This window comes from Rana temporaria, chromosome 13 (assembly GCF_905171775.1).
Source record: "Rana temporaria chromosome 13, aRanTem1.1, whole genome shotgun sequence".
NCBI lineage: Eukaryota > Metazoa > Chordata > Amphibia > Anura > Ranidae > Rana > Rana temporaria.
The window spans coordinates 96,307,815-96,333,013 of NC_053501.1; the positions used below are offsets into that span (position 1 = coordinate 96,307,815).

Sequence of the window (25,199 nt, forward strand, 5' to 3'; positions counted from 1 at the left end):
TTCCGCAAGTCTACTGACTGTGATCATTGGTTAGTATCATCGATAAGATTCATGAGCACAATAATCTCAGATTTTATTAGTGTACCACCCTGCCAAGTTTGTCAGATATCAGCGACTAATAGCAGGTGTACTGTACACTTTTATAGTTCTGATTAAAATATGTTTTTGCAGATCAGATCACATGTCCACAAATCCACACTACAGTAGACCAATAGTAGGCCTGAGTTCCAGAGCCTGGCTATAGGCGAGCAGCTTTGGGGTGTCTTTACAACTTCATGAATGGATCCTATCTGGAGGCTAGAACCCATCGAGGAACCTAAAATGACAATATTGCACCATTCAAAGTGTTACTAAACCCGGAAATGTTAAAAGCACATACCATCTTTTCTATGTAGCTTTTGAATTAAAACCTACATTTAGATATATTTTTTTTTTTTATCAGCACAAGAACTGGTACTTGCATTGAAAGAGAAGTGTCCTTTGGGCTGGTGGCTACTCTCTTCGTTTAACTTCCCATATCTCCTCAGTGGTAATCATCCAGCGCTGTGGGGCCTAATGTGAGCTTCTGTGCCTGTCAGTGCCGACTATGCCACCCTATCTTGTGCCCTTCTCCATTCATAAAAGCTGCCCTAAAGCTTCCCGCAATGAAAAGCGCTCTATGAAAGAAAGAGCTGGACCTTTTATTCATCTTCCCGTCCACCATTCATAGAGCACTTTTCACTGCTGAAAGCTGTAGGGAAGCTTTTATGAATGGAGGAGGTACAAAGGGCGGGGATAGTAGGAATTCTTAAAAAGTGCCTTTGAAAAGGAAAGTAGCTTGTATTAGAATAAGAAGCACTGGAAGATTACTGCTGTGGGGATATTGGGTGGGAAGAGGAGAGAGGACTGAAGATTTAAATGGAGAGCAGTCACCAGCACAAAGGATACTTCTCATTCAATGTATGTACTGTCCCTTGTGCTGATAAAAAAATAATAAAAAAACTTGCACTTTAAGCCTGTGGTTGCATTGCCATTCATCTTGAAAAAAAGGACAAAAGAAGCGCTTTCCCTAGTTCCTTCTTTACGGTGGCTCCATCGTCTTGTCGGATACCATGGATTCACCTCTGCATGTTCACTCCCATCTGGGACTGCAGACAAGTATGTGTTCACACATTCCATAGCATGAGAAGCCTACAGTGGCAAGTTATTCACCTGCTTCTCTGGCCCCCCTCCTCCACTAGCTTGATAAACAGCAGCATGACCCTGCACCAGTGGCGGATCCAGAGTCTAGTCTCCGGAGGGGCACTGCCAGAAAATACGTTTTTTTGGGGGGTAATTTGTCGGGGGAAATGTCTGGTGTTGGCACTTCAATCATCACGTCACCATGGTTATTATGGTCTCAGGATGATTGAAGCACATTTATTTCTATTATTACATTGTAATATAAAATTAAATGGGGCTCCCACTGATTCTGCATTATGGTGAGTTGAACTGAGTCTGTCACTTGCCACTAGGGTTGCCACCTCATCCCTTTAAACCCGAACACATAGTAATTACACAGGTTCTGGGGCTAATTTAATGTCGATAAGGCACCAATTGAGTTTAATTAGCACCTTAATCAGCCAAAGAACCTGTGTAATTAATATGTGTTCGGTTTTAAAGGGATGAGGTGGCAACCCTACTTGCCACCTCACCTGCCACCAAATGCAGATTGTCTCTTGCCACGTCACCTGCCACCAGATGTGGATTGTCACTTGCCACGTCACTTGCCATGTCACTTGGCACACGTTGCGTATCGTCACTTGCCATGCCACCTGCCACACACTGCGGATTGTCACTTGCCACGTCGCCTGCCACACACTGCGGATTGTCACTTGCCACGTCACCTGCCACCAGATGCGGATTGTCACTTGCCACGTCACCTGCCACGTTGCGGATTGTCACTTGCCACATCGCCTGCCACCAGATGCGGATTGTCACTTGCCGCACTTTGCCACCTCCTGTGTCACTTTCCTGCTAAGGTGCTCTGTCCAAAAGTCAGGCAGTAGAGAGATGATGTAATCTCTGCTGCCCACGGCTGCCTACACAGTCACAGAGAGGGCGGAACTGCAAGGATGCAGGGCGGGCGCCGGGAGATGATGTCATCTCTCTGCTCCCGTGCCTGCCGGTGTTCTGCCGAATAAGTTCCAAGCGGCGGATAAGGACCCCCTTGTAGTGCGCAGGCGCGGCGGCTAGTCTCCTAAAATTGCCGAACACTACAAGGCGCATGCACAATGATTATGGCAGATGTCCGCACGCTCCTGATGCTAGCACTACTCTGCAAGGGGAGTGGGTGATTTTAATAAAAAAATACATGTCTTATAGCAGGGCGTGTCGATGGGCGGGTTTTGCACAATTAACTCAGATGGGTGGATTTTGCAATTTTGATGGGCGGGTTTAAAATAGAGTGTCTTTTGTGAGTTAAATGTAGAAATGCACCCATCAACATCGCCATTGAAAAAGCCACCCATTAACATGCCCTGCTAAGACGTGTACTTTATTGTTTAAATCAGTCCTGCCCCTAGCAGAGTCGGGAGCGTGCGGCAACTTGGGCATTGGGAGCGTGTGGCAACTTGGCATCGGGAGCGTGCGGCAACTTGGCATCGGGAGCGTGCGGCAACTTGGCGCATTCTCCATGTAGCGCATGAGTGTCAGCTGTACATGTTCGGCTATTCTCGGAGACTGGTAGGCTCGTTGAGTTTTGTACTGCAAAACATGTGAGATAAGGGACAGGGTATGATTTATTTATTTTTTATGGGGGAGGGGGGTTGACCTTTTTACGTTTTTTTTTTTTTTTTTTCCTGCAGGATTAAAGTGGATTTAAACCCTCCATACACCCAGTGAAGTAAACCACCTCAGATGATACACAGAGATGAAACACATCTCCCTACATAGGTTTTACATGTATATCTGCTGTCTTCACCTTTATATACTGTCTAGAAAGTTCAGATCATGTTAGGAGATTTTCTCTTTCTGGTTAACACAGAGTGTGATGTCTGGGCATACAGCCAAGATGGATAAAATTGCTGATTGGAGAAAAGGCACACACCCCCTCATCATAGGCAGAGACTCTCAGAGGTGTTTTGTAACAGGACCAGCTCCCTGCTAATCTATTTTAGCAACCTCCCCTGACAGAAATTTAGGTGACTTTTATCTGATGTGTTTGAGAATTTGTCAGGAGTTATCAGGCTGATAACAGAGGAACGGGTCAGGAGAGACTTGGCTCTTTAAAAAGAGAGATAACAAAATAATGCAGATATACAGGTATGTGCCCAGCTCAAATTTAATGAATTGGATTTACACCCACTTTAAATTAACAAACATCTTTTTTATTCAACCACAAAATATACAACTATTTCTAGAATAATTTTTTAAACACACCAACATATATCTAACATTAGTGTGTTCTTCCCTATAGACTATGTTCCTGTTCCAACCATAGAAGATGCAGAGATGAAGAAAGATGGTGAATGGTGTAATGTGACTCTTCGATGTTCCACCTCAACAAACACATCAGCTCTTTCCTATATCTGGAACTACAAACATGGAATCTCTTCTTCTACAATGCTGTATAATAACACTGGAGACACAATACGACTGTCACTGCAGCCGGAGTCCTGGGATATGGAGATTATGTGTATTGTACAGAATCCTGTTGACCGGAAGAACGTCTCTGTGCAGAAGATCTGCCGGAATTATGGTAGAAATAAAATAATGCCAACGGGTACAACAGGTAGAAAACCATTCAGGATAATTGCAGTGTCATTCAAAATTTTAAAACCACACATACAGTGTAGGGTTGCCTCCTGTTCTTTATAACACCCTTTTGTACAGCTTTCTTTAAAAATGCATTTGTGTAATTTATTGATTGGTTTGCGCAAAAGTTATAGCGTCTACAAAATAGGGGGTCGTTTTATGGCATTTTTATTATTATTATATTTTTTACTAGTAATGGCACCGATTAGCGTTTTTTTTTTTTATCGTGACTGCGACAATATGGCACACATCGGACACTTTTGACGCTATTTTGGGCGCATTGTGATTTTTACAGCAATCAGTGCTATAAAAATGCACTGTTTACTGTGAAAATTAAACTGGCAGTGAAGGAGTTAACCTCTAGGGGCGCTGAAGGGGTTAAGTGTGACCTAATGTGTTATTCTTACTGCGTGGGGGCTTGGCGTGTGACGTCACTGATCGTCGTTCCCTATGACAGAGAACAGACGATCAGTGACAGTCTCACTAGGAAGCACAGGGAGAGGTTTGGTTACACTTACCTCTACCCGTTCTTCAGCTCTGTGACCCGATTGCAGGACACCAGCGGCGATCGGGTCCGCGGGTCCCACGGGCATGGTCACGGAGCTCAGGACCCACGGCTGGGATCTTAAAAGGGACGTACCTGTACACCCTTGTGCCCAGCCGTGCCATTCTGTCTACGTATATCGTCGTGCGGCGGTCCTTAAGCGGTTAACCACTTCAATACAGGGCATTTTCACCCCCTTCCTGCCCAGACCAATTTTTAGTTTTCATCGCTGTCGCACTTTGAATGAAAATTGCGCAGTCGTGCGACGTGGCTCTCAAACAAAATTGACGCCCTTTTTTCCCCACAAATAGAGCTTTCGATTGGTGGTATTTGATCACCTCTATGCGGTTTTTATTTTTTGCGCTATAAACAAGAAGAGCGACAATTGTGAAAAAATACAATATCTTTTACTTTTTGATTTAATAAAAATCATAATTTTTTAAAAAAAATAATTATTTTTTTCCTCATTTTAGGCCGTTGGTTGGTAAAAAAAACAAAACACAATAAGCGTATTTGATCGGTTTGCACAAAAGTTCTAGCATCTACAAAATAGGCAATAGAATTATGGCTTTTTTTTTTTTTTTACTAGTAATGGCGGCGATCTGCGATTTTTATTGTGACCGTGACATAGCGGCGGACATATCGGACACTTTTTTGGGACCATTCACATTTATACAGCGATTAGTGCTATAAAACTGCACTGATTACTGTGTAAATGTGACTGGCAGGGAAGGGGTTAAAACTAGGGGGCGCTGAAGGGGTTAATATGTTCCCTAAAGTGTGTTCTAACTGTAGGGGGAGGGGATTTTCAAGACAGATCCATGGTCCTGCCGTGTTTGCGGGCAATCTTGGGTGCTCGGCGGACATTGTGGCCACCGGGCACGCGCACCGGGTCCCGAGCAATGAGGCGCGCGCCTCCTAGCCGCCCGGGAAGGCAAGGACGTCATATGACGTCCACCCGGAGGGAGGGAGGGTTCCCGCCGACTTCATTTTACAATGACTCGGTAGGGAAAGGGTTAAAGAGGAAGTTATCTTAAAAAAAAAAATGCAAGACAAAGGCATAATGAGCTAGTATGCATAGCATACTAGCTCATTATGAATTACTTACCTGAGAACGAAGCCCCCGCAGCGATCCTTGGACCCCTCATTCGTCGCCGCCATGATATCTGGAGAGACTTCCGGGTATAGCTGCTCCGGCACTGTGACTGGCCGGAGCAGCGATGATGTCACTCCCGGCATGATGCCGTTAGTAGCGGCACGCTCAATGCATCTGCGCGCCGTTTTCTATGGCGCATGAGCCGTAGACATCAGTGCCATCTTTCTTGGAAATATCTCCTTAACTGTGTAGGTTTAGGAGATATTTCTTGCACCTACAGGTAAGCCTTATGCCTCGTACACACGATAGGTTAACCAGAGGACAACGGTCTGATGGACCGTTTTCATCGGTCAAAACCGATCGTGTGTGGGCCCCATAGGTTATTTAACCATAGGTCAAAACCGATTGTTAGTAGGCACGACCATCGGTTAAAAATCCATGCATGCCCAGAATCAAGTCGACGCATGCTTGGAAGTATTGAACTTCATTTTTTTCAGCATGTCGTTGTGTTTTACGTCACTGCGTTCTGACGCGATCAGTTATTTAACCTATGGTGTGTAGGCGTGATGGACCATCAGTCGGCTTCATCGGTTAACCTATAACAGCTGTCCTTCAGACCGTTCTCATCGGATGGACTGATCGTGTGTACGAGGCTTCGTGTGAACCTTAAAGTTTACAACCACTTTAAGGTTCACACTTATTCAGTGTGGGAACCCTATGAATCCACTGCAAGTTCCCACATCGCACCTGGCTCGCACAGCAGTTCACACTGACAAATGCAAACTTCCGGGAGTGTCAATACTTTGTTAATGACACCCCCATTTCAGCACTGCGAACTGACAGTTCAGACAATCGGATCGCATGGGTGTGAACCAAAGAAAAGCGTCCTGTGAGAGTTTAGCTCAAATGCAATGCGATATCAGCCATACTATCTGGCTGGCTGAAATGGCATCGCACAGACATCGCATGTGATTTGTATTGCATTGAGGTGCGAGTCGCATGCCATCTCGCAGAGCGCGGTGGTGTGAACCGGCACCAAAGCTGCTTTAGTTTCCAGACTGTAGAAAATAATTTGTTTATGAGTTATAAAAAAGTGAATGCAATGTCAAAACTCTTCTTTAGATAGGTAAGGGTTAAAACTGCTCTCATGTAGTTTTTTGCTGCCTTTGTGTTGAGATTTTAATTTGTATTCTGCACAGGAGATATAATCGGAAATAAGGGGGAATATCTCCACAGTTTACAGAATTCCAATATCGGAGAGTTGTCTCTCATTGGAAGACCTTCCTGACCCTTTTCTCACCTGAATGCTCAATTTATAATTTTTATACATTTTTTTTTCTCTCTTTTGGTGACACAAGGACAAATGGGAGTAATTTGTGATTAAGTATTTTTTTTTTTGGACCATAGCTGTATATAGGGGTCGACCGATTATCGGTGCGGCCGATTATCGACGGCAGATATATAATTTCTTTGAAGAATCGGTATCGATAACAAACTTACCGTTATTGCTTCAAGTGGTTGTACCGGGATGATGCATGCAGCTGCAGTCATATCCCCAGTACCATTCATTAGAGCGGACCGTCGGCTTTCTAGTAATAACAACCAATGTGGCTAAGTAGTCGCTTGGCCTTTATCACAAGTAGCGGGAGGGGACACCTTCCCCAACCCCTGCCGTCTTCCACCGGGAGGCCCGGGTCTCCCGTCCCACCGGGAGGCCCGGCCGACCAGCCGGAACGTCCATCGGCTGGCCAGAGACCTGAACAAAAAATAAAAAGTATTGAAAAACACAGATCTTGGCATTTTTGAATACTTTTAAGCGCTGAGGAGGGATTTGGAGTCTTATAAACCCCCGATCCCTCCATAAAGCGTATCTGTCACTGCCTATTACTGTCACAAGGACATTGTAAAAATAAACTTTTAATCTACAGAATATCGGCACCCAATTTCGGCCTTAAAGACAGCCGAAAAATCAGTATCGTATCGGCCCTGAAAAAGTATATTGGTCGACCCCTAGCTGTAAAGGATTCAAGCAACTTACAAATGAGCAAATTAGACCCCCTACCTAATAAAAAGCCAGATCGATTTTCTTAGCAGTTTAGCAGCCTTCTTATATTAAACATTTTGTTTATTTTTTGTATTTATTACAGCTATACATGGCAGAAGTCATTATGCACTCTTTCTGGTAGTTCTGGTAGTTCTGGGAGCAGTATGGTACCTCGTTAAAATGAAGAAGAAACAAAGCAAAGGTATATTTATTTGTTCTCCTGAAACTTTGATCAAATGATAATGTCATCAGTAAAGTTGTTCCAGTTGTTTTGATACATTTTGAGCTTTGGCATTTCAAAATGAAGACTGCTGCATTATTTAAGTCAAGCCCCTTTGTTGCAGACCTTCATTAACATTACTGTAAAAGATATATATTTGCACTTATCCCCAAAAAATTATATATATATATATATATAGTGAAGGTGCTGCTGCTTATGATAGCTTGAATGCTTTAGCTAATAATGTGTGTAAGAAAAATATAAGCGCGCAATTCAAGATTCAGAAACAATAAGTGTGCATTAAATTTTTTTTAATGAAACATAAAAAATAAATTAAATGACCAAATGAAAGTCTAACAAGTGCTCCTAAAAATGGTAAAAAAAAGTGTTCACTCTGTGCTTCTCTTTCATACAAAATCAGTGCCGCTTACCAGAACAGTTGGATCTCAAATTATAGAGATCAATTACGCTCATACAAGTGTCAGCCAACACGGATAATACTCTCCCCAGACTCCTTCAAACACTGCTCCTCTCCATTGTGACAGGGCTGTTAAAATGAGGGATCTCTCGTGGATGTGGATCATTTGTCTCCGGGTTGTCTTGGGTACATAGGAAAATGGAAGCAAGAGGCTTCATGATGTAGTACTTCAGACGTATATTTATTAAAAAATATGTAGCACTTACATTCAAGAAAACAGTGAAAATCACTGTGGTATTACAGCCGTGGATCTTGCCAACAGGATGATACGTGGTGACGTCAAGGAATGCTTCTCAAACGTGGTGCTGTCAAGGTATGCTGCTCCTTAACAATAAAGGTGATTGATGAGCGCAAAAACAATAGTGTAAAGAAAATTCAATAACAGTGAAACGTCCAATTAGGAATAGCTCTAATGGAGAGTGAACTCCAAAAATGATGCAAAAATTAATAACACTTAAGTGACATAAGTGACAAGTAGGCACAATGGATATGAATAATCCAGTGTGTAAGTATGATACTAAAAATTAAAGCAAATTGTGATATAAGTTCATATGTGACAATTCCTAAAAAGCAGGAGTGGTTGGAAATTCCAAACGGTGACTGGATGTCCGTGCAGAGTGATGACAACAATCCACAAAAGCAGCTGAGCTCACAGTGCGCTTACCTCACCCACATGCAATAACAGCATGGTATCTCCACAGATGGAATGTCTCCCGAGAAACGAATCCTCCTCACCTTTCCTGTAGTGACAGTAGCTGGAAGCCTGTATGTTATGGAAATAGCGTCCTTCTGGCTATGTCTGCTGATGCGGTCTTCACAAAGATGGAGGCTCCGTGTGCAAAAACCACATTCAGATGACCCAAAATAAACGGAAAAGAACTCCAATAGTGAAGTAATTCCAGATGGATTTAATAACGTCCACAAAGTGAAATAAAACAAAGCAGGGTTCAGTTAAACAAAGCCTGAACCAAACGAAACAGCGAGTAAAACGGCTCGAATCTACCCGATCACACAGCCGTTTTACTCGCTGTTTCGTTTGGTTCAGGCTTTGTTTAACTGAACCCTGCTTTGTTTTATTTCACTTTGTGGACGTTATTAAATCCATCTGGAATTACTTCACTATTGGAGTTCTTTTCCGTTTATTTTGGGTCATCTGAATGTGGTTTTTGCACACGGAGCCTCCATCTTTGTGAAGACCGCATCAGCAGACATAGCCAGAAGGACGCTATTTCCATAACATACAGGCTTCCAGCTACTGTCACTACAGGAAAGGTGAGGAGGATTCGTTTCTCGGGAGACATTCCATCTGTGGAGATACCATGCTGTTATTGCATGTGGGTGAGGTAAGCGCACTGTGAGCTCAGCTGCTTTTGTGGATTGTTGTCATCACTCTGCACGGACATCCAGTCACCGTTTGGAATTTCCAACCACTCCTGCTTTTTAGGAATTGTCACATATGAACTTATATCACAATTTGCTTTAATTTTTAGTATCATACTTACACACTGGATTATTCATATCCATTGTGCCTACTTGTCACTTATGTCACTTAAGTGTTATTAATTTTTGCATCATTTTTGGAGTTCACTCTCCATTAGAGCTATTCCTAATTGGACGTTTCACTGGTATTGAATTTTCTTTACACTATTGTTTTTGCGCTCATCAATCACCTTTATTCATATCATTCATTTGTTGTTATTGCAATTTTAGATTTGAGCAGCATTAATTTATTCATTATTTCACTTTAAGTACACTATTTTCCACTCTTCACTTTGGGTTATTGGCTAGCGCTTTAGTTTCCCCCTTTCTATTGCTCCTTAACAATACTGTACCTACTATGCCCTTCCAGAGTGTTGGATAGTTGAGCGAGACATGGCCTAAAGCCACAGATTGCCATGTTGCAAGGGACTCTTCGGTTTATCATCCCCTTCATGAAGTTTTAGATTGCTCATCAATCAATAATAAAGTAATTTAGTAAATACTGCTTTAAATAATAGTACCGATAATGAATTATTATATTCTTGTGTAGTGCTCCCTCACAAAGGGGCTGCTGAGAATATTCCCAGGTCCTCCTTGCCAGTCATACAAGCACAGTCCCACACACACCGACAATTAAGGCTTAGTCAAAGGGACATCTTTTTACGATTTATTGCTGATGAACTTTAACAAGAGGGCTAGGGTCTCAGGATATACGAAAATGATCAATAACAACAGAAGGACAAGCTTCTCTTTAATATTCAAAAAAATAAGCTTTTCTGTAGGTAGCAGGGAATAGCCAGTATATCTGGGACCCTACCGCAGCAGTCAATAAGGTTGGTACTTGGTTCCCTACTAGCACTTGCACAACTAATAGTTCCCAGCAAGGTCTTTACTCACAATGTCCCAGAAGCTGTCTGCCCCAACCAATCTTCCACAGGTAGAACCTCGGTGAGGAAGATGACAAGCAACTTCTCCAGACCCAGGACTTCAGTGCAGTACCCTCCAGCAAATGTGATGTTTCAAAAATCTTCTCTAGGCCCTCAGCCCAGCAGCTGCTGTGGCTTAAATTGCAGCTTCTTGTCTCTCTGGCTATCTACCATGGGCAGCAAAGCACCCCCCCTCACACACACACACACACACACACCCAGGAGACTGGAACCCTCCCTTTAGGGAACAGAAGAATCTGCTCTGGCTTCCTACACATTTATAACCTCATCAGCCACCTTCTGGGTGCCTCCATCAAGGGATTGGCTGGGGCATGATAAATATTCAAGTGATCATTTGAATCCCCCAGTCCTGTGCTCTTGAAACTTCTTTCAGAGGCAGGTAGGAGTAATCGTAGGACCCTTAACAGGCTTGTGCAATCAATCACTGCCCCATTCACTAAAATGGAGCCAAAAACTGAATTTACCTAACAACCTAACCAGACGAGGATGCTATATCTGCAAATAGTGTTGACGCTTCCTCTTGGCAGCTGCCATTATGGTTGTTGCAATGCTGAATTTTTAGTAAATGCACAGCAATTAGTTCTCCAGTTACTATTCTATACTATACTTACTGGCTCTCCAACAGAGTTTGGGTTGGGTGAGTGTCTAGGCACTCCTGGAATGTCCCCTAGTTCCAAAAAGACGGAAATAATAACCGGAAGCTCATTCAGTGGCGGTGCGTCCATAAACGGCGCCGGAGCGACACCCCCTCTCTCCTGCACCGCTCTATCACCATAGATAGATTCATGCAATGCATGAATCTGTCTATGGTCGCCGCTGACACCCCCCACTCAGGTGTCCACCTGATTAGAGCCATAGGCTCTAATAGGAGCCCAAAAATGTGAACAGCAGGCGCCATGCTGGGCATTCGCTGTTCACTCAGCTATGTGTTAGTAAAGCGAAGGAATTCACTTTGCTAACACTGAATCTGCCTCTCAGCCAATCAGGTTGCCGGGTCTGTTACCGGTCACCTGATTGGCTGAAACGTCAGGCACTGTGATTATATGCCTGAGAGAGGACGGAAGAAGACATGGAAGACGTGCAGGAGACGTGCAGGAGACCGCCACTGTCAAGACAGGTAAGTTCTGGGCAGCATCTGATGGGGCACACTGGCGGCATCAAGTTTGGCACACTGGCGGCATCTGATGGGCACACTGGCGGCATTTGGTGGGGCACACTGGCAGCATCTGATGGGGCACAGTAGTGGAAATTGATGGGCACACTGGCAGCATCTGATGGGGCACAGTAGCGGCAATTGATGGGCACACTGGCAGAAATTGATGGGAACATTGTTAGCAATTGATGGGCACAGTGGTTGCGTTTGATGGGCACAGTGGTTGCGTTTGATGGGCACAGTGGTTGCGTTTGATGGACACAGTGGCTGCATTTGATGGGCACAGAGGCTGCGTATGATGGGCACAGTGGCTGCATTTGATGTTCATGTTTTTTTTTTCAGTTTGTTTGCGCCCCGCCCCCCCCCCCCCCCAAAAAAAAAGCTTATTGGTTTACTGGTAGAATTTATTGCCCCAGTATGGCAGCACCAATGTTAAACAGGTAGAGGAAAAAAGCTGTAGAAAAATATTGGTATTGAGCACCTAAAATACAGCCTCTTAACTGTATGGGAGAAATCTACAGTACTGCTGCCTCTGAACAGAGGTGGCTCTTTAATTAGGCAAATTAGGCAATCGCCTAAGGCCTCGCCCACAGAAAGGGCCTCGCACGATTGCCTAATTTGCCTTTCAGCTTAGTGTGTGTGGGACTCGCAAGCGGCGGGCGCACTGCACACAGCCGCAGACTGAGCTAACAGAGTTGAGCCACCACCGCGGTCCGGTCCAAGGCGGTGGACGAGGGGTACAACACTATACGATCGATCATGGGCATGGCTTAGTGCAAGCTGCCTGCATCCAATAGCAATCTCCACCGCCGCGGCGCCGTCCTCCTAGCTTTCCCCTAAAGTCGGCGACGGCAGCCCCAGCGCATGGCGGAAGTTGTAGTTCTCCCACAGCATAGGCACACAAACTTCAACTTGGCCATCTGGTGCCTGTGCTCTGCAGAGACTACAATTCCCAGATTGCACTGCAGGGCACTCAGAGAGAACGTCACGTGTTGCTTCTTGGTGGCTGCATTTCATGGACACGGTGGCTGCATTTCATGGGGCACGGTTGTAGCATTTGATGGGCACGGTGGCTGCATTTCATGGACACGTTGGCTGCATTTGTTGGGCTCAGTGATGCAGCATTTGATGGGCTCAGTGAGGCAGAATTTTATGGGGCACAGTGAGGCAGCATTTGATGGGCACAGTGGCTGCATTTGATGGGCACAGTGAGACTGCATTTGATGGACACAGTGAAGCTGCATTTGATGGGGCACAGTGGCAGCATTTGATGGGCACGGTGATGCAGCATTTGATGGGCACAGTGGCTGCATTTGATGGGCATGGTGATGCAGCATTTGATGGGCACAGTGGTTGCATTTGATGGGCACAGTGGTTGCATTTGATGGGCACGGTGCAGCATTTGATGGGCACAGTGGCTGCATTTGATGGGCACGGTGATGCAGCATTTGGTGATGCAGCATTTGATGGGGCACGGTGGCTGCATTTGATGGGCACGGTGGCTGCTTTTAATGGGCACGGTGGCTGCATTTCATGGAGCAAGGTGGCTGCGTTTGATGGGCACAGTGACTGCGTTTGATGGGCACAGTGGCTGCATTTCATGGGCACAATGTCAGCATTTGATTAAAGAATAATTGGTTAAAGAAATTTATAGAAACTGTAAATTCATAGTTCATAGGATTTAAGGCTGTTAATATATGCATTCATACAGTTATTTTTTATCGCTTATATTATTTTTCCCATTATGGGCGTGAGTGGGGCCTCATGTCTAAGTTTTGCCTAAGGCCTCACAAAGTCTAGAGCTGCCTCTGCCTCTGAATGTTAGTCTCAGGAGATCAAGAGAGTGAAATTAGGTGAATTTCCTACTATTTTGCCAAGTGTTCTTCTTGCTTGAGGCTCTGACATGAAAAGAAAAGCCTGCTTCTATCAGAGCAGTCAAATCTACACAGAGACACAGCGCAGAATAAGACAGTAAGTCAGTAATGGAGAAAAGAAAAGCTGCAAGGAGGCCACAGCCAATGCTGGTGACTGACCCTTTGCCTTCTGTATGCCTTTCTTTGGGCTCAACATTCAGAGTTCAGTTCCTCCTAAATAATCTCACTTTGCAAAATTGGAATTATGAAGCTACAGCAGTGCCTAGGCACATGTGTCAGAAAATGCTTTGAGTATAGGTCCACTTTAGTGACTGTAGACAACCTATGTTTAACATCAAAACTAAATAAAGCTTGCTCTACAAATCCTAAAAAAAATTACATTCTTACCCTGACTTTATAATGAGTGATTTATTTCTTTTATTTTTTGTAGATCTTAATATAACTAATTCAGAAGACATTACTTATGCAGAAGTTCGACGGACACAACAAGATGAGTCTAAGCAGGTTAGTTTACAACGCCAGACCTTCTATTCAAAAGCTGAGTAATGGATCTAGAACAGGGGTGGGGAACCTGCAGCCCGCGAAATCATTCCATCCGGCCCCCCCTGGCATTGTAAAACAGTGGTGACAAGTTCAACAATGACACGCCACCTCCCGCACATCAGTGGGCCAGGGCCACCGGTGCCGCCAATTGTCACTGCCATGATCATTCATTCATTGTCAGTGTGTTTAGCAATACATTTACTCCGCTCCTGCGGCCCGCCCCTGTTAGCCGGCGCCAGCCTCCAGCCAATATGATCATTGCACTGCAGCTGATGAGCTGCTCCCCTTAGTTTACAGCCCTGCCCGGCGGCGTGACGTCACTCACGGCGGGCAGGGATTATCATTCATGGCTGGCTGGGATGGCACTGATGGGAGGAGCGTAGAGAGGAGGAGCCAGTGCCGCCGACGAGGAACCAACCAGGCAGAAACATCTATCGTCATTAAAATTTCTACAGAAGCAAGTAAGCACTAAACTAAATTAAGCTGATGGCATCATGACACACGGAATGATGCAATTTGAAAATTATTAAATGTGAATATGATGACTGTGATCTTTTTAATATGCAGCATGGCGGGGGGGGGGGGGGGGGTAAATGTCCTGCACTGGCCATGGTAACTTATAAATTAATGTCCTGTGCACTGTACAGGACATTTACCCCCCTCCCCCCGCCCCCGCCGCTATGCTGCATATTAAAAAAATCACAGACAGTCATCAAAGTTAATAATCTTCAGTAGGGGTGCAACGGATCAAAAAACTCACGGTTCGTATCGTTCCTCGGATCAGGAGTCACGGATCGGATCATTTTTCGGATCGGCAAAAAAAAAAAAAATCTCCCCCACTGTAATATCCACGTGTCCCCCCCCCCCACCAACTATAGTACCCCCTCGGTGCAGACCCCCCCCCCTCCTCTCAGTACAGTGACCCCCCCCTCCTCTCAGTACAGTGACCCCCCCTCCTCAGTACAGTGACCCCCCCCCTTCTCTCAGGACAGCGACCCCCCCTTCTCTCAGGACAGCGACCCCCCCCTTCTCTCAGGACAGCGACCCCCCCTTTCTCTCAGGAAAGTGAAGTGACCCCCCCTTCTCTCAGGACAGTGAAGTGACCCCCCCTTCTCTCAGGACAGTGAAGTGACCCCCCCTTCTCTCAGGACAGTGAAGTGACCCCCCCTTCTCTCAGGACAGTGAAGTGACCCCCCCTTCTCTCAGGACAGTGAAGTGACCCCCCCTTCTCTCAGGACAGTGAAGTGACCCCCCCTTCTCTCAGGACAGTGAAGTGACCCCCCCTTCTCTCAGGACAGTGAAGTGACCCCCCTTCTCTCAGGACAGTGAAGTGACCCCCCTACTCTCAGGACAGTGAAGTGACCCCCCTTCTCTTGACAGACACTCCCCGAGCGGTGTGTCCAACGAGTGCGGGCTCCTCCTCTGTGGGTGTAAACAGAGGAGGGCCGCCGCCGGGTGTACCAAGATGGCCGCGGCTCCGGAGCTAGGCCGAAGCCGCGGCCTTTCCTAGCGTTATGGTCGCGGCTCCGGAGGTAGGCCGAAGCCGCGGCCATAACATTAGGAGAGGCTGCGGCTTCGGCCTAGCTCCGGAGCCGCCGCCGTAACATTAGGAAAGGCCGCAGCTTCGGCCTAGCTCCGGAGCCGTGGCAATCCGCGGATCACAGTGTGTTCCGATCCGAAGGGGGTGACCCGTTCGGATCACGGATCAACTGTGATCCGTTGCACCCCTAATCTTCAGACTGCATCATTCTGTATGCAGTCTGAAGATTATTAACTGTGATGACTGTCTGTGATTTTTTTAATATACAGCATGGCGGCGGGGGGAGGGGGTAAATGCCCTACACAGTTGCACTGGTCATAGTAACTCATGTATTAATGTCCTGCACTGTGCAGGACATTAATACATGAGTTACCATGACTATGGTATAAATACATAAACCCTTATCTGTTAAGACCCACATTTTACTCAACTTTTACCTTAATAAATAACTGAAACCACTACTGTAATCTTTGGAGTAAAAAACTGGCCGTAGCAGCCTCCATTTATTTTTAAATAACCTTTTTTAAATATTAAATAACATTAAATAACATTTCCACACATAAACATAAGTAAACCTGAAATACAATATTAACACTACTGGTGCTGGACTTTGCAGGCACATTAAACCATTTGTAACCATGCTAAACCTTTATGAGCACTGCGATACCTAACTCTGGTCTTAGGCCTCAAGCCGAAAACCTGACTCAGAGACGACCTTACCTGACCGCAGTGCCCTCATTAACCCCTTCCCAGCTACACCTTGGTAGACTGGACTACCAGCCCCTTCAGAACCCATACCACCTCTGGGTAATGGCATCCACTTTAGGGTAATTTCTTCTCCTGCAAAGTCCAAAACACCCGCCGCCGCCACGACATCATAATTTCGCACCTGTGTGGAGAGACAGAAAAAGAAAAACAGGAAAGCACCCCAGACCACAAACACCATATCACATCCCGTTACTACCCCCATAAACCAATTGCCCCCTCAAAACTAACCAGCAAAGGGAGGGTGGGTGGGAAACTTCGCCCCTCGTGCGTGTTAACCCGGGAAGCGTGGGAGGGGTGATTTATAACCTCCCCTCCCACCGCTCTCCTTCACTGCAAACCCCTCCCCCCGACCATGGCAGGGCTTTTCTTTAACCCCGTCATGGCCGGCCCTGCGCCTATGCATGCTGGTTTTTGCTCCGGGCCTCTCTTGACCAGTGCAGGACATTTACCTCCTCCCCCCATGCTGCATATTAAAAAAATCACAGACAGTCATCACATTCACAGTTAATAATCTTCAGACTGCATGCATGCAGTCTGAAGATTAGCAGTGATGACTTTCTGTGATTTTTTTTAATATGCAGCATGGAGGGGGGGGGGGGAGGTGAATGTCCTGCACTGGTCAATGGTCATGGTAACTCATATATTAATGTCCTGCACAGTGCAGGGTGCTGTGTAATATAACAGGCTAATTTTTAAGTTTATCATTTTGTACGGTCCCCGAATGATTATACAAAAATCCAAATGGCCCTTGGCAGAAAAAAGGTTCCCCACCCCTGATCTAGAACAAGCATGCAAATAATTCAGAACTCCTAAATTGCATGCTTATTCTGGGCCAGTAACTCAGAATGTATTGAAGACACTGGATCAGCATCATCTTGTATTTCCTCAGTACAGATTCCCTTTAAATGGAATCAGATACCAACCCTAGTCGAGTACACGTGAATTGTCCGGGACTACATCCATTCTAGTCAAAAGTCATGCAATTGTAGCACTACCCCCGAATAGGATGACCACATGTCCCGGATTGCCCAGGATTGTCCCTTAATTCATGTTTGTGTCCCGTGTCCCGGGCACCTTCATTCCGGGACAATACAGTGTCCCGGAATGAAAGAAGGACACACAGCTACACTAATAAACGGCTTGGACGGAGGGCGGATCTGCTTGCCTCGGGCCGGGGGCCAGGTCAGCTCAGCTTGGGCAGGTCCACTATACTCCGGCGGGGAGCATGTCCGCTCCGCTCAGACAAGCTACACAAGCTGCCTCCCCCAGTCATCTCTATGGAGGGCTCCGTGTGCCGCTCTGCAAGCTGGGAAATGTAGTTTCCAGCGCAGCCCCGTGGATTCTCTTCTCGCTGACATGGCAGACATGAGGTGCGGAGGGGACACTCGTCCCAGGACAGCGAGTAGGAAGAAGCATCCAGCAGGGAGCAGCCTACTAGGAATAAGTGAGAACCGAGAGGTCGGGGGAGACAGTCAGAGACAAGTCCGTATGTGTAAGTGTGCAGTCCCTCTGTCCATCCCACTGTCCCTCTGTCCATCCCATTGTCCCCCTGTCCATCCCACGGTCCCTCTGTCCATCACACTGTCCCTCTGTCCATCCCCCCGTCCCTCTGTCCATCCCACGGTCCCTCTGTCCATCCCACGGTCCCTCTGTCCATCCCACGGTCCCCCTGTCCATCCCACGGTCCCTCTGTCCATCCCTCTGTCCATCCCCCTGCCCCTCTGTCCATCTCACTGTCCCTCTGTCCATCCCACGGTCCCCCTGTCCATCCCACGGTCCCCCTGTCCATCCCACGGTCCCCCTGTCCATCCCACGGGCCCCCTGTCCATCCCACGGTCCCTCTGTCCATCCCACGGTACCCCTGTCCATCCTTTTCCTCCTCTCCTACCCCCGGCCATACACTCCGCACTCCTCTCCTGTACATATTACCCCCCACCATACACTCCATTTGCACACAGGTCCGCTGATTTCATACGCCCCTGCCCCAAAAACCGACAAAAGAAATGTAAAAAATCATCTTTTTTTTGAGGGGGGGGGGGGGTGTCCCTGAATGGCAGTTTGGAAATGTGGTCACCCTACCCCCGAAGGGTTTGATTTGGGTCTATGCTCTGGCCATCAACCCCTGAAACTGGCTCGAACCCTCCCTTGGCACAACTGGTGGGGAACACAATATTTTGTCACACCACAGTAAATATGTAAACAAATTGTTACCTTGTGTTGCACTGGTCCCCCAGTATGACAGATGGACTGCACACAGATTTAACTTAAAGGGGTTGTAAAGGTTTGTTTTTTATTTTCTAAATAGGTTCCTTTAAAGCGGAGGTTCACCAGCACATGACACTTTTTCCCCTTAGATGGATGCTCGTTTTGTCTAGGGGAATCGGCTAGTTGTTTTAAAATATGAGCCGTACTTACCGTTTACGAGACGCATCCTCTCCGCCGCTTCCAGGTATGGGCTGCGGGACTGGGCGTTCCTATTTTGATTGACAGTCTTCCGAGAGGCTTCCGACGGTCGCATCCACCGCGTCGCGATTTTCCGAAAGAAGCCGAACGTCGGTGCGCAGGCGCAGTATAGAGCCGCACCGACGTTCGGCTTCTTTCGGCTACTCGTGACGCGATGGATGCGACCGTCGGAAGCCTCTCGGAAGACTGTCAATCAAGAAGGAACGCCCGCTCCCGAAGACCCATACCCGGAAGCGGCGGAGAGGATGCATCTCGAAAACGGTAAGTACGGATCATATTTTAAAACAACTAGCCGATTCCCCTAGACAAAACGAGCATCCATCTAGCATCCATCTAAGGGGAAAAGGGAAAAAAATATATAATTGGGTGAACTCCCGCTTTAAGATAGTGCATTGTTGGTTCACTTACCTTTTCCTTCCATTTCCCTTCTAAATGTTTTTTTTCTTTGTTTTCTTTGTCTGAATTTCTCACTTCCTGTTCCTCCTCAGTAAGGTGTTCAGTAAGCTGTTCTGAATGACTTTCCACTGCTCGGATGATGGTGGAAAGCTTACTGAGGAGAAACAGGAAGTGAGAAATTCAAACAAAGAAAAAAAAATTTAGAAGGGAAATTGAAGGAAAAGGTAAGTGAACCAGCAATGCACTAGCTTAAAGGAACCTATTTAGAAAATAAAAGACAAACCTTTACAACCCCTTTAACCACTTCCATACAGGGCATTTTTACCCCCTTCCTGCCCAGACCAATTTTTAGTTTTCAGCACTGTCGCACTTTGAATGACGCGCGGTCGTGCGACGTGGCTCCCAAACAAAATTGTCACCCTTTTTTTCCCACAAATAGAGCTTTCTTTTGGCGGTATTTGATCACCTCTGCGGTTTTTATTTTTTGTGCTATAAACAAAAGAAGAGCGACAATTTTGAAAAAAAAAACACTATCTTTAACTTTTTGATTTAATAAATATCATATATTTTTTAAAAAAAACTTTTTTTTTCCTCAGTTTAGACCGATACTCATTCTACATATTTTTGGTAAAAAAAAAAAAATGCAATAAGCGTATTTGATCGGTTTGCGCAAAAGTTCTAGCGTCTAAAAAATAGGAAATAGAATTATGGCATTTTTTTTTTTTTACTAGTAATGGCGGCGATCTGCGATTTTTTTTTTTCTTTTTTTTTTTTTTTTTTTATTGTGACCGTGACATTGCGGCGGACGTATCGGACACTTTTGACACATTTTTGGGGCCATTCACATTTACACAGCGATTAGTGCTATAAAACTGCACTGTTTACTTCTGTAAATGTGACTGGCAGAGAAGGGGTTAACACTAGGGGGCGCTGAAGGGGTTAAATATGTTCCCTAAAGTGTGTTCTAACTGTTAGGGGGAGGGGGACTGACTGGGGGAGGAGATCGATGTGTGACTTGGAACACACATCAGTCTCCTCACCGCTGACAGGACATGGATCTGTGTGTTTACACACACAGATCCATGGTCCTGCCGTGATTGCGGGTAATCGCGGGTGCCCGGCGGACGTCGCGGCCGCCGGGCACGCGCACCGGGTCCCGAGCGCGCGCGCGCCCCCTGGCGGCCGGAAAAGACAGGACGTCATATGACGTCCAGTCTGAAGGACGAGAGGTCCCCGCCGACGTAATTTTACTATGGCTCGGTGGGGAAGGTGTTAACCAATGGAACTTTACTGGGTAACCATAAAAGCAAAAGGCACAAAGATAAGACAATAGTGGACTGCTTACAGGGCCCTGTAAGAGTCAGAAATATTAGTAACAAATAAATGCAAGTTAGATTATAATTGTGAGGACCTGTGAAAGTGCACAGCAAAGAGATTCCTTCAGCAAGGCCCCGTACACACGAGAGGATCCATCCGCTGGAATTGATCCGCGGACCGGCTCCAGCGGATAGATCCCCTGGTGTGTACAATCCAGCGTATCTGTTTCCGCGGATTTTTATCCCCTGGGATGGATTTCAAGCGGATAGAAATTTGAAGACATGCTTTCAAATCTATCCGCTTGAATTCATTCTGGTCTGTACAGACTCACCGGATCAATCCGTCCGAATGGATCCCCCGCATGCGTCGTAATGATTCGACGCATGCGTGGAATTCCTTTTATGACAGCGTCGCGCACGTCGCCGCGTCATCATCGCGTCAACGTCGCGACACGTCATCGCGAGGGGATTTCGGCGCGGATTTCGATCCTATGGTGAGTACACTCCATCGGATCGAAATCCGCGGAAATCCTCGAGAGGATTTATCCGCGGAAACGGTCCGTTGGACCGTATCCGCAGGTAAATTCTCTCGTGTGTACTAGGCCCAAGATGTTCACACTGAAGCACCCCTCAGCCAGGCCTCATCCAGTTCTCTCTCTCTGATAACAATGCTATTCAGCTTAATATAATCAATTGCTTAGTTAAAGAGTAAATAAATAGATATTAACAGTCTACTTTACCTATCAGGCAGTCTTTAAATAATATATTTCACTAAGGTAGTGTAGCGCTACCCCCGAAGGAGCCGCTGGTTGATGTTGGGATCGGCGTATTAAGTTACCTTTTTTGTTGTCTAGGGGTATATTCGATGAACTGAGTAGTGAGTGAATGTCCAGTCAATGAAGAAAGGTTTTCAAATGCTTTATTTCCCGGCCCAACATGGCCAACATCAACATAAAGTAGAGCAAGAAGGTTGATGAAGAAAGAGAGAACCTTGCAGTATCAGGCCTGGGTATGAGGAAGAGCAATCCTGCTCTTAGTAATGCAATAGTACAATGGTAGTAGATACAGTTCGTCGCCACTCTAGCCAGAGTGGGTGAAGTGCTCCCGGACACACCTCTGCCACAAGCCTGGCAGCCGAAGTGTCACTTTAGATTGCTGGGAGTAACAGACCTGGCTCTAGGGCCTCTGCCACAGGCCAATTACTTGAATGAGCTAAACGGACGGATGGAAATTGAGCGAATCCTACCAGTAGATTAAGCATAGGTCACCGGATGACAGCCATAGGATACCTGTCAACATTCCGGTCACCAGATCCCCGATGGTTCATTCAAGCCCTGTTGGACAACCTGCCTCTGGGATCTCCTCAGTGGAGTTGGGAACCCAGTGAGTCACTGGGGCCCCTTTCAGGAAAATGGAGCTCCGCGTAGCATGTGACCCCGGCCTGGAAGGCCATCGCCGGGGTCTGTTGGATGCGCACACCCTGAAGGTGGGTGCCGCACCTGGAACCCGCGAAAAAGAACCAAAGACAATGGTGTCTGCCACAGATATACTCTCCCCCAGCATGCTCCACGAGGGAAAACTCCTCTAATTGGCTGCTGGGGAAAAGTGGCTCTGCCAGAACCCCTCTAGCGCCAACTGTCACCCAGGGGTGGTACCAACACCGCTGGAGTGCAGACTGACCTACAGGACAGTTCAGGAATGACAGCAGCCCATAATTTAGAAATTTGTGAATGGGAGCAAAATAACTCTCCCATTCCCCACTAACTTTAGCGTAGTGCCCATACTGAAAGTAAGGGGGCGCTACAGTAGTTTGGTTAATCAGACCAAACGTTAATATGATCGTTCTTAGTTGTTCACACGTGTTTTAGTTGCATGCGTTGGTGCACTATGGTTAATTTGTAATCCAAAACGGAGAACCAATAACTGATTAAAGAAACCAGGTAGTCAAACCACAATGGAAAGTGTAAACGATCCACCCTCCTGCAACACAGTCAGTATGCTAGGGCAGGTGCCCTTCTCACCCGGCCAAATCAGGCCTTCCAGATTGCTCTGTCTGCAAACTCCAATCCACAGTCCTTCTGGCACCGACAGTCTCCGTTCCTCAACAGGTCACCGTTGCACTGGGACACCGTCCGATCCTCTCTCTACTGATGGCAATCCGCACAGGCATGGATAGGCCTCAAGACTCTGGCCTAGATTTCCAGAGAGACACCTCACATAGGCGTCCTCTTGGGTTGAAGAGGCGGTCCAGAGAGAGCGCGCCAAACACATCCTTCTCCTTAAATTACCTCCCCTAGCAGGCTATGCGGGGTGCAAAGAATTCTGGGATTGCACAGTTGCTCTCTGGGTATAGTAGTCAATCAACTAACCAGGGCAATGGAGTCTTTCTCTCCCTGTACTTAGTTTCCCAACTTTCCTTGCTGTACCAGTGCAAAACTAAATAGAAGGTGGCTATCCAACAATTGGTCCCTGGAGGGAGCTGAGTTCCTTCAATATCTGCAAATGGTAGTCTTTGAATCACATAGAAAGTGATACCTTGCTACACAATTTATTCACAACACTTTTGCTTTGATGAACAATTGTGATCCTCAAGGGCATATTCTAGGGTGGTTGAGGTTCATGCTAGCCATATAAGGAGTTTTCATTTGTTTTCATCTACTATTTCTTATGTCTGTAAATTGCGGGGCATAACATAGAAGGTCTGGGTTTACCTTTGAAAGTGGATAATGTCCACTGAAACCTGTGCTTGCCTATGTAGGGGAAAGGAACAATTTTGTTTTAAAGTGGACCCCCCATCACACCAATGCAAAGGTATTCCAAGAAAACAAAATCCGGAGTTAAAGATTGGTTTTATTTACATTTTGATTTTTGGGGTGAGGACCCACTTAAAAAAAAAAAACCTTGCCAGTTGCATGTGCTCACCTTTCCATCACCACCAATGCTCCAATCATCCATAGAGAGTAGGGATGAACAAAATTGAGAGTTTTCAATTCACAGATATTTTAGTCAGATTTTGGCAAAATGCATTGGCATAAATAATGAAATTGAAATAAATACAAAGAGAAATAAAGTTGAAATATAGTTGGTTTTTAGAGACTATTATGCCTCGTACACACGACCAGTTTTCCCGTCTGGGAAAACTGCCATGGCAGCTTTTGGCCGGGAAAACTGGCCGTGTGTATGCTCCATGGCAGTTTTCCCAACAGGAAAACCACCGGGAATCGCAGCAGGAAAAATGAGAACATGCTCTCTCTTGTTTCCTGCCACGATTCCCGGTGGTCTTTTTCCGGCAGCTTCCCTATGGTAAAACACTGCGGTGGAGCAAACACACGGCTGGGATTGCCAGCCAAAGCTCTTACCGCAGTTTTCCTGGCGGGAAAACCTCTGGTTTGTACACGGGGAAAGTGACCGAGCAGAATCTCGGTTTTCCCCACTGGATTCCCTGGCTGACTTTTTACCCCCGGGAATCCCGATCGTGTGTACGGGGCATATAAGTGTATCTTCCACCTTTGCAACCAAATTTGAGAAACCACCATATGTTTATATGCTCCTATTCACACAGCATACCTAAAAATAATGAAAAATTATTCAGGGACAATCACAAAGCACCAGTTGTCCTCCATACCCGGAAGTACAGCGTATTTATTCCACTCTTTGCAAGCACCAGTTGACTTCCAAACGCAGAAGTACCAATTTGTTTGTTAACTCCTGGCAAGCACCAGCTGTTAAGTGTGTGAATTACCAGTTGGGAGACGAGAAAAGTTGACTAGATAGTGTTGGAGATGCGGGTAATAAAGAGAACCTTTTTCCAAGGCTGTATCCTGGCCTAGGCCAACAAGGCCCAGGCCTAGGGCATCACTTTGCAGGGGGGCAGCACGGAAAGAGTCCCTGCCGGCTTGCGCTACACTGTTAGTGTAACACAAGCTGCTTCTAATTTTGACTGTCCTATCATCCTGGACCACAAACCTTCCCCACTGTAATATGTTTTCTGCTGCACCACTGGCATGGCTATATCTTCTTAGTCCTCTCCATAAAATTATCAGAAATTTGTGCTTAAAGTAGAACTATAGGCAACACTTTTTTTTTTTTTTCATTTTGGTTAGAGTAAGGGAGGGTTATAGCCCCTGTCAGTTTATTTTTTACCATCTCCGTCCCATTGCAGAGATTTCCCTTCATTTCTTTCCCCATAACCAAACAAGAAAGGAGAGGAAATCTATGCAAATGAAGGGAATCCATTCCCCCCCCCCCCCATGCCCTAAGAACTAGTGTCCCCACTCAAAAATTTCAGGACGGGGCTTAAACAGAAAGGGGCGTGGCCTTGACAGGAAGGGGTGGCTCATATTTAAATTAGGGGGTGCACGAGTTTAGTCAGGCCTAGGGCAGCACGAAACCTAAATACACCACTGCTGCCTTTTTCTTTGACATGCATGGACAAATAACAGCTTTACTTTCAAGTAGAACTATAGACAAAACATTTTTATTTTATTTTAGTTAGAGAAAGTGAGGGTATAAACCACTGTCAGATTATTATTATTTTTTGTACCATTGTGGAGATTTCTCTTCA

The 25,199-nt window shown here is 46.0% G+C and overlaps 1 protein-coding gene across 2 annotated transcripts in view; it reads left to right on the forward strand.

Moving 5' to 3' along the window:
• The window catches only part of LOC120921040 (SLAM family member 5-like), a 109,591-nt gene that overhangs the window by 70,530 nt on the left and 13,862 nt on the right, over positions 1-25,199 (forward strand). The window contains exons 3-5 of one of the 2 annotated variants that reach the window (XM_040333644.1): positions 3,437-3,751; positions 7,562-7,660; positions 14,040-14,113. In XM_040333644.1, the coding sequence (XP_040189578.1) occupies positions 3,437-3,751; positions 7,562-7,660; positions 14,040-14,113 (488 nt within the window). The remainder of the gene's footprint in view (positions 1-3,436; positions 3,752-7,561; positions 7,661-14,039; positions 14,114-25,199) is intronic. The other variant, XM_040333646.1, reaches the window with a different exon arrangement.